The following is a 10,440-nucleotide window of genomic DNA, read 5'->3' as shown; positions in this document are numbered from 1 at the left end:
TGATGCAGTAGTAAGTGCAGGGAAAAAAGCACTTTATAAACATTCCCCGTAATAAGTGTATATATATAAGTGTATATTGGTGATTTGTAATACTTTAATAGAAATGTTCGCTAAACCTCTCCTTTAAGCAACACCCCCAGTTGCCCCCTTTGAGGATCACATGCGTCCAGAAACTTATCAAATACATTGTACAACAGCTTGAGGATAATGGGAAACTCCAGATTAATTTTATAAACTGTAAAACTCCCAATAGCTGTTGGCTGAAGTTATTCCTCCCGTCTTCTCCATACACATGGATGCCGATTCCAGCCTAACGTGCATGTGCAGCTTATCTTCTATAAGAACAAAGAATCGGGTGTCGAAATTCAGTATGCCAAAATTGTTGGTTCGGCCAACTTTATTTTTAGTGCATCCTCATGTAATGTTCACCCCCTCAGGCCATGCACTAAGCAGAGCACAGTTGGCATCTAGGCACTGCTGCTTTAAGACACCATGATAACAGGAAGAGCAATAAGGAATGTGGACACTGATGACAGGGATAAAAGTCAAGATTGCGGCTATTACAGTGAATGGCCGGGGGTAACTGATTACTTTATGGACAATCTACCAGGTATAGATAAAACCTCTAATATAGCTGTGATAATAGCAAAGCTGGTTAACCTGAACTTGATCAATTGTACAAAGTTCAAGTATCCCATATAAGATGTGCAGAGGGGACGGTGTCAGCCAGCATTCTCCTCTCAGCCGCCATGGTGTCCCGGGCTCCTCTGGGGCTCCTCTGCCTTGTAGCTATCATCATCCACTCCAATGCCTTCACTGTAAGTAACATGGTGGACTAATACCATAAAGACCATAGTATACGAGCTGTTCAGCTATTTATTAGTAAGAACTACAAGTATACAAATGTATCCAATGGAGGAACAGTTTAAGGCCTGAGGTAGAGACTGTGATGTTTGGTACCACCGCAGATGGAGAGTCTTTAGTATAATCCGATTACATTTTTGATTAACGTTATGTTATTTAATTTTACAGATTCAACATCGACAAGAAAATATCAGTAAGAGAAAAACTTCCAATATTACTGTTTCTTTATATACTAATATCTTTATAGTACACATTAGTTATTTCTTACTTTTCCATATACAGAGCAAGGGCTTGTTTTTTGCGGGACCAATTGCGCTTTTATTTTACGATTGAATGTACTGTGTAGTGGGAAAAAAGGATTAAAAGGATTTAGGGGTAGTGATTTCTGACAGCCTTAAAATAAGTGACCAGTGCCTAGGGAAAGCAAATTGTATGCTGGGCTGTATATATATATATATATATATATATATATATATATAAATAAATATATATATATATATATATATATATATAAAAATAATGATATACTGGGCTGTATATATATATATATATATATATATATATATATATATATATATATAGCTATGCTGGAAGCTTCCAGTAGGAAGCTGGAGATTGTGATACCGCTGTATAGAGCTCTAGTGACATCACATCTGGAATACTGTGTCCAGTTCTGGAGACCTCACCTACAAAAGGATATTGATTAAATAGAACAGGTCCAAAGACGGGCTACAAAAATGGTGGAGGGTGTAAAGCATAAATCATATCAGGAAAGACTTAAAGGGGTATTCCGGGAAAAAGTAAGAAATTGCAGGACGTCCAACCCCTAAACCCCCCAGCAATCTTTGTATCTGACCCCGAAGGCTCTGTTGTAAATAGAGCCCCGGGTTGGACCCCCCACGATCTCCCACTTTTCCCCTATCCACGGTGAATTTTTCCCAGACTACCCCTTTAGGGTGCGTTCACACGTAAAGGATCTGCAGCAGATTTGACGGTGCAGATTTGCTTTGAATGTAATCTGGGCCTTAAAATGTGCTGCGGATCTGCTGCAGATCCTGTACGTGTGAACGCACCCTTAAGGATTTGAATCTGTATAGTCTGGAAGAAAGAGGATAAAGGGATTAAAACCATTAAGTATGCTAGAGGACTAGAAAAGGTTCAAGAGGGAAGCGTTTTGAATAAGAAACTGTGCATCATGCCAAAAATATTGTAGGACTTTGAAATAAATAAATAAAATTGTTTTTATTGTGCTTAAGTAGTAAAGCATGAAAAACACAATATATCAGGGTCTACAAGTCCAGGTCAAAACCCACTAGCAAAGCCATACAAAAAAACGAATCCAGAATCAAAGCTAGGAGTCAAAGACGAAAAGTCAAAATGCCAGAAAATAATTACAGGAACAATTACACGGTCAAGAGGGAACTCAGGGTCTGAGGCTCTTTCGCAGGCAAGGAATGGGACCAGAAGTCCCAGCCCAGACCATGTCAAGCAACTGACTGGTGGTACCAGCTGTCAGTCAGCCTGATTACAATAGCTAACACCTAAAGCCGCTCGGCCAGGGTTGGTGAGGCCGCGGCTTTATCAGAAGGAAGACCCAGGGCTGGGCTGGTGGTCAGGCACCCCTTCGGCGGGGGGTTGGGGTGGGTTGCAATCGCATGCTCCGGCAGCAGAGCTGGCCGGGCGTGCAGATAACTTCCTAACATAAAACATAAAAAAATAGAATATTCACAAATCGGTTTTAGGGTCCACAGAATAAAGGTAACAGCTTATTTATGCTGCATGGTTAAATATATGAAAAAAGTTAATAAATATAATAAAAGTTGATCAATAGTTAATCAAAAAGTTATTATTTCCTATAATGGTAACATTGAAAACCATAATTCGTTTTGCAAAATTGTTCATCTCCAACCGTAAGAAGTTTCAGGATAACATGATGATAACATTATAACCATGATAATATGTCATAAGGACACAATGTGGTCACACAAGGAAGTTTGGTACGGTGGGATGTTTGGCCTCCCTATTGGGTCGCCCTGGAGAGATAACAAGTAAATCACTCCATAGTAATACCAAAACTATAAACACATTTTAAATGCAATTATTTATATAGAAGTCAAGTGGGATCGGGATAAATTACCATTGATCAATGCTGTGACCCTTCTCTTTTCTCTAATAGAAGACAATGGAGAAATTGGAGACTTTATAGACATTCCCGACATCAACAAGGGTAAGTCACGTATGTATGTGTTGTGTCAGTTCTCCAGTAGCTGGGTTTGATCTTTCTGGCTTAAAATGCTCATGGTTGTTGATATGCTGTGACTTCAGCATTCTAAAAGGGTTATAAAGGGGATTTATAATTGTGATATATGCCATGTACTGCATGTGTTGTGTCATCAATATCAGTTTTATTATGCTTGGTATTTTTTATCATCAGACCAGGACCTGTTCCAGGGAGACATCATGCTGCCGGTGAGCTTTACTATTGTTGTCCATGAACTGATAATGTGATTGTTGATGGTAGTAATTGGGGTATTATGGGAGAGGGGTATTGGGCTCGCCATTTTTTAGTCGATGATGCTGTTAGTTACAGTAAATTTAGTGGGTAGAATTATGGTACTCAAACACTACTATAGGACTGCTATCGGGGAAGAGAGGTAAGTCATGGATGACTGTCTTAACCATACAGTATTTCCGTAAAAGTGAATGTGTCACCTTGAAAATGCTATTTAATCTATTGGCATGGTGTGATAGACCAGGAGAAGCTGAGCAATAACAAAAAGTTATTCCAATTTTTTTCCCTCAAAGATATATATCGATCTGCTCAGCTTCTCCTGCTCTATAACATGATGGAGATAGCTTAGGTAGCATTTTCGGGGCGACAGGTTCCCTCTAAGGAAATGTCTCATCATATAAACATATTCTGCAGAGAATGTGTCACTCGCATATGCCCTGTTCCCTGTAGCAGGTCACTAGTGAATCTCATGTATTCCTATATACTATTTCCAAGGAAATAGTCCATTATAGGGGCCATGTAGCGTTTTGTAGCTCAGTGCAAACACAACACATTTATCAATACTAAATTACTGAACCCTTATCTGTCTATAGAATGCCAGGAATGCTCTACGTAATGAGACCTACAGGTGGAAGTTTCCTGTCCCATATATATTGGGTGATAGTTTGGGTAATATACGAAGTCTATCTATCTTTTATCTATCTATCTTCTATCTATCTATCTATCTATCTATCTATCAACTATCTCTCTCCTGTATCTATCTATCTATCTATCTATCTATCTATCTATCTATCTCCTATCTATCTATCTATCTATCTATCTATCTATCTATCTATCTATCTATCTCCTATCTATCTATCTATCTATCTATCTATCTATCTATCTATCTATCTACTGTATCTATCTATCTATCTATCTATTATCTATCTATCTATCTATCTATCTATCTCCTATCTATCTATCTCCTATCTATCTCCTATCTATCTATCTATCTATCTATCTATCTATCTACTGTATCTATCTATCTATCTATCTATCTCCTATCTATCTATCTCCTATCTATCTCCTATCTATCTATCTATCTATCTATCTATCTACTGTATCTATCTATCTATCTATCTATTATCTATCTATCTATCTATCTATCTATCTATCTATCTATCTCCTGTCTATCTATCTATCTATCTATCTATCTATCTATCTATCTATCTATCTATCTATCTATCTCCTGTCTATCTATCTATCTATCTATCTATCTATCTATCTATCTAATATCTACCTACCCATCATAGTGGATCTTTTAGGAAATCTCCACGCCATATTTGCTTTTCTGTAATGTTTTCAGACCTGAATGCTAAAGGAGTGATTCTTAAAGCCTTTGAAATGTTTCGACTGAAGTCTTGCGTGGATTTTAAACCTTATGAAGGAGAATCAACCTATCTGCATTTTCAGAAGTTTGGAGGGTGAGTTATTACATGGATAGAAGATGTATTTTCTTTATTTTAGGAATTTATGATGAATTTAAAAAACTTTTAAATGTTCAACCATAGATATGATAATATTATTTTTCTCATGAAGTTGCTGGTCCTATGTTGGAGACTTCGGTACCGGTCAGGACCTTTCCATAGGGAGCGGCTGTGACCATAAAGCCATTGTAGAACATGAGATCCTTCATGCATTGGGATTCTATCATGAGCAGTCAAGAAGTGACCGAGATGACTATGTGCAGATCTGGTGGGATGAAATCACTGACGGTATGTAGAGTCAGGTTTTACTTTTTCTTCCTACACCTCATTTGCTAGAGAACATCATCATGCACCCCTCAGCTGCTGCAGAACCACATAATACACCTCAGCTGCTGCAGAACCTCATAATACACCTCAGCTGCTGCAGAACCTCATAATACACCTCAGCTGCTGCAGAAGCCTATAATACATGCCTCAGCAACATATATTACCATTGGATATTAAATACTTGTAGGTAGGACAATAACTTAAAATCTCTGTTACGAAATTCTGGAGACTGAGGGTCTGTATATAACATAAATCACTGGTGACATCTAATATATCATGGTACATGTATGAATAGTTTCATGTTAAACGCTTCTTCTCAGGCATGGCACACAACTTCAACACATACGATGACGTGTATATAACGGATCTGAACACGCCATATGACTACGAGTCCGTCATGCACTATGGTCCCTTCTCCTTTAACAAGAACGCCAGTGTCCCAACCATCACCGCCAAGATCCCTGCCTTCAACGACATCATCGGACAACGTCTTGACTTTTCCACCATCGATCTGGAACGTCTGAACAGGATGTACAGCTGCAGTATGTATGACCAGACAACATATTTTCAAATAACTAGAAGCTTTGTATGTACTTGAAGTTATAGTCTATACACCAAGGGTGGAAATACCTGAAAGTTAAAGGGGGCATTTGCCCTCTTGTCACCAATATGTGTGGTCTACCATCTACGTCATGAGCTGTATGATAGAGGCCCAGCTCTGATACAATAATAGGCATGGATAGATGCCCTAGCTTCAGCCACTTACTTTCCACCATTGATTATAACCTTTGTTTTAGACCATTTAGTTACCAACTCCTCCACCAATGATTGTCCTATGTTCCTTCACAGCCACTCCCCTCCTTCTCCTGGATCAATGCTCCTTTGAGTTCATCAACATTGGTGGGATGGTGCAGTCAACCACCGATGACGCAGACTGGGTCCACCAATTGGCTGGTTCCTCTGGCGATCACACCTTAGCCGGACGATGCAGAGGTAAGATAATCCAAAATCCTATGACAGATCAACCTTTGAGCTAACCTAACGTGTACTGGTTTATCAGCAGGTACAATACGCAAGGGTCAAGGGTTTATTGCCTTGTTTACTATAGTAAGAGATAATAAAGAGAAGAATGTAAAATTTGGATCTTTGCTAACTTTATGTTACGTAAGATGCACCCACATTTGGACTATGGACCTAACTGTAAATTGTTAAAAACATTCAAGTATGCTTCAATGGCATAGAGGGGAATGTGCAGGGAAACTCAATGGGAGATGATTATTGCAAGGGAGCATCAGAACCATTTTGATGACAAAGTATACAAGATGAAGGCTGTTCTGGGCTGAAGTTCTCCTTTCTGCAGCTGTTCCCGGGGTGTAGAGGGAGCAGGGGTGTCAAACTCATGGCCCTCTAGTTGTTGCCAAATCCACATTCCCATCATACCTGGATAGCCAAAGCTGCATTTGACTCCTATTCTCTGCGGAAGTTGGATGCAGCCCTGGGAGTCTTGGAAAACATGAATACATCCATAGGCCATAGGCTGTATACATGTTTTCCTTTTCTGGCTACCGGTAATTAAATGCTGAGTGTTTGGGTTTGGACAAACCAAAACACTTGTCAAGTTCACGTATTACTATTGCTGACCAATGTTGTTGTTTTTTTTTTGTAATAGATGCAGGTTATATTATGCACTTTAACACCAACACCGGAACCATTGGCCGCACCGCCGTCCTGGAATCCCGCATCCTGTATCCTAAAAGGACTCATCAATGCCTGCAGTTTTTTTACAAGATGGACGGAAGCCCCCAGGATAGGCTGACCATCTGGCTCCGACTAGATGACGGCACTGGAAATGTTAGAAGGACGAAGAAAATCCAAACAATTCACGGTAGAGTCATAAAAATTTATGGGAAAGATTTAAGTAGACTTGGATGAAAATTTTTTACTGAGTTAGTTTTTGGTTAAAGGATTTATCCAATGTTTGAAAAACATGGCCACTTTGTTCTATTAGACAACCCGACTCTTGTCCCAAGTTCAGGTGCGGTTTGCAATTAAGCTCCATTCACTTCAATCAGACCAAGTTACAAAACCTACACCCAAACTGGAGACAAGAGTTGTGCGATCTCTGAAAGAAAGGGGCCAGGTTTTTCTAATGCTGGATAGCCCCTTTAAGCTTGACTGAATTATCACATCTGTATTCTGATCCAGGTGACAACGACCACGACTGGAAGCTCGCCCATGTCCCCCTGAACGCAGATAGAAAATTCCGCTACATGTTCCAAGGTGTTGAAGGAGACGATAAGACCTCTAGTGGCGGTATTCTTATTGATGACATCACTCTATCGGAACTCCCCTGCCCCAATTCGGTGTGGACCATCCGCAACTTCAGCCACATCCTTAATAACACTGTCAAAGGGGATCGTGTTGTCAGTCCTTGTTTCAGCAACCCTGAAGGTTACAGATTTGGTATTGGTCTTTATCCTCATGGACAAAGTTCATCCAGTTACACTAACTATGTCGGCATATCCTTCCACCTGTGCAGTGGGGATGATGACGCAGTCCTGAATTGGCCGGTTTTACACCATCAGGTTATTATAACAGTGTTGGATCAAGATCCAGATGTCCGTCTGAGGATGTCTTCTAGCCGAAGCTTTACAACTTTGGCAGATCAAGTAATAGCTCGTAAGTAATTGATGCTTGAAACCACATCTAATCCTTTGTTGTTTGTGTTGATGCTATGTAAATAGAGTAAATACCTCCTTGGATTTTGAATCTTGGACCCTCATATCTCGAAATTAATGACGTTACATATTAATTGTGCCACCTTTATAGGCCTCCATACACATTACTAAAAAGTTGGCCAACCTGCCACCTTACATAAGACTAGCTGACTACCTAATGTATATGGAAGCCCTTTTTATCTGTGTGGCAGAGGCCATAGAGTCTCTCTTTTTACATTGCTCAGATAAACTATTGATTTTAATAGACATTGTGTAATTCTTTATTTCCCCTGTGGAAACCAAAAACTGCACATTACTGCTGATTGCTGACAGCATACCAAGTAATCTGCTTACTATCAAGTAGGGATTATTATTATTTCAGTATATGTCATACGTGCCAATAAATAAACACAATCAAAAGTCTTCTATTTCTTTCTCAATAGCATCAAACATTTCCCGATGGGAGAGACCATCTAAAACTGGTACATGGGATCCTACCTGCAACTGCTACAGGACCACAGACTACGGCTGGTCAACCTTCATCACCCACTTCAACTTACATCGCAGGAGTTTTCTGAAAAATGACGATCTGATCTTGTTTGTTGATTTTGAGGGTATGTATATATGGCTCTTAAAGCAGAGTAAAAAAGGGGCCTTCAAATGTCAAGGGATGCTCACTACATATGTTCCTGCTCCATCCTGCAGATATCACCCACCTCATACAGACGGAAGTTCCCATCCAGCCTGCTGCACCTTTGGTAGAGGAAGAAGAAATACTTGAGAGGCCAAAACGCTCTTTGGAAAGTGACCAGGAAAACTATAACATCCAACTAATGGACGCCCAGTGTGATGACAGCCTGTGTCTGAACGGAGGAGTCTGTGTGTTAGAGAAGGGCAGACCAAGCTGCAGGTAAAGTATGCTGTGCTTGTGAGTTCTTGAATTGTAGAGAGTTCTTTAGGGTAAGAACGCATTACGTAAGACAATCTGTTCAGCCCTAATATCTGTTGCTCAGAAAGGTGGAAAACAACCAATAGGGCTGCTATTACAGATTCTGCGTGGATGGCCTTACAGCTTAATAATAGTCCCAGACCCTTTACCGGCCACAAATGATCTGTCCCTTGGGTACTGACCCGGTGCTTATGCATCCTTGGCATTAGTCTCACCTAAATTAGGTCTAGGATATGCAAAAATGGCCACTAGGGGGCATTCTGAGGTAAATTGGCCCATGATTTTAGATTTAAAGGACAGTGTGGTCAGGCCACACATACCTCATCAGTTAACAGGAGTTTTAATAGGGTCAGTCTGGCCCATCAGAGTATCAGAGGGTCAGTACCACAAAGGTCTACTGGAAGACAGACTAATTTGAAGCTGATGTTGGACCAAGCTAGATTCTGTTTTTGTGAGACCATTTCTAAATTACTTATTAGGCCTTATTTAATGTGTCCCAAGTGGGCCCTCGGAATCCTTTCCTCTGATGGGCACAGCCCTTTAAGATATGAATATGACCCCCCCCCCCACCAGCCAATAAGCACCCATTTATAACAGCAAATATAATACACAAATTAAATGTGTCTATAGCTTATACAATGTTTCTCCATGGTAACAGACTACACATAGACCCTGTGTAGTCTGATCCTACATTTACAGGACTACCTCTCTTTCACCTGTCTCAGACTTCTTGCCAATGTATAAGATGTACTGTGGGGGGAATGACTACAGGATCAGACTACATTGTATGTGTTTGTAGTCTGTTACCATAGAGACTAATGTTTTTTTTTTCTCAGTAGTTGTATACACAGGAATATAGAATATGATTAATGTTATTTGCAGGTCACAATGTGTCAGGTGCCATAGGCTAGGTTCACACTGTTTTATTTCTGTAATTTTTTGAAAAATTCTCTTGTATTCTACTCCTATTTGTTATTGTATTTATTATTTATTATGGTACCGCTATACTGGTACTTATTGACTGTTGTGTTTTAGGTGTGGGTCCACCCAGGCATTCATGTACACCGGTGACCGATGTGAGATCACACAATTACACGGCAATATTATTGGAATAATAATTGGAGGAGTGGCTGGGACCATCGCCATGACTGTGGCAGTCCTCGCCGTAATGAGAAGATAAAAGCTGCCTCTACGCTCGCATTAAAGTGTCATTCACTGTCTGTAAATAAAGGAATCAATCACTAATAATGTGTAATGATCGATTTCGTTAGCATTGTGGAGTATAATGTGCTGCACCAAAAAGGCTGAATGTCTATACTGTATGTATACAGATACAGTAGGACAGATCCATCGATTTGTGATCACTACAGATAAGTGCAACTTGAGCATCCATCAACTGGCATTGGAATACTGGTGGATGAAGAAGTTGGATGCATGCTCGAGCCACTTATTTCTAGTGATCAACTGTTCCTTTATATGGCTGGCAGGTAATACTGCATTTCGCCTGTAGTGGCCACTGTAGAGTAAATGTGTTTTATCCTGAAAGAGCTGATCGTTTGCTGAGGATTTCCAAAATTGGATCCCATCCCATTCTGGAAGAAAGTG

General features: G+C 40.0%; 1 protein-coding gene across 1 annotated transcript; it reads left to right on the top strand.

Moving 5' to 3' along the window:
• The first annotated feature begins 708 nt into the window (after window positions 1–708).
• Window positions 709–10,083, top strand: MEP1A (meprin A subunit alpha). The gene is made up of 14 exons (XM_069975851.1): window positions 709–818; window positions 1,033–1,057; window positions 3,041–3,091; window positions 3,299–3,333; window positions 3,970–4,045; window positions 4,722–4,839; window positions 4,955–5,130; window positions 5,490–5,711; window positions 6,019–6,162; window positions 6,839–7,054; window positions 7,375–7,848; window positions 8,330–8,500; window positions 8,592–8,796; window positions 9,871–10,083. Exons 1-14 carry the CDS (start codon window positions 750–752, stop codon window positions 10,013–10,015), a joined length of 2,127 nt encoding a protein of 708 aa, XP_069831952.1. The 5' UTR covers window positions 709–749; the 3' UTR covers window positions 10,016–10,083.
• The last annotated feature ends 357 nt before the right edge of the window (window positions 10,084–10,440 follow it).

The sequence above is a fragment of the Dendropsophus ebraccatus genome, chromosome 6 (genome assembly GCF_027789765.1).
Source record: "Dendropsophus ebraccatus isolate aDenEbr1 chromosome 6, aDenEbr1.pat, whole genome shotgun sequence".
Taxonomy (NCBI): Eukaryota; Metazoa; Chordata; class Amphibia; order Anura; family Hylidae; genus Dendropsophus; species Dendropsophus ebraccatus.
Note: the sequence above shows the minus strand (reverse complement) of the source record. Positions and strands in the feature narration are given on the sequence as shown.

What these genes read in the sequence shown, in the direction of transcription:
- MEP1A (XM_069975851.1), top strand. Translation starts at nt 750, where the DNA reads ATGGTGTCCCGGGCTCCTCTGGGGCTCCTCTGCCTTGTAGCTATCATC. An exon ending in ACATCGACAAGAAAATATCA is followed by an intron (nt 1,058 to 3,040) that starts GTAAGAGAAAAA and finishes TTTCTCTAATAG; the next exon opens with AAGACAATGGAGAAATTGGA. An exon ending in CTTAGCCGGACGATGCAGAG is followed by an intron (nt 6,163 to 6,838) that starts GTAAGATAATCC and finishes TTTTTGTAATAG; the next exon opens with ATGCAGGTTATATTATGCAC.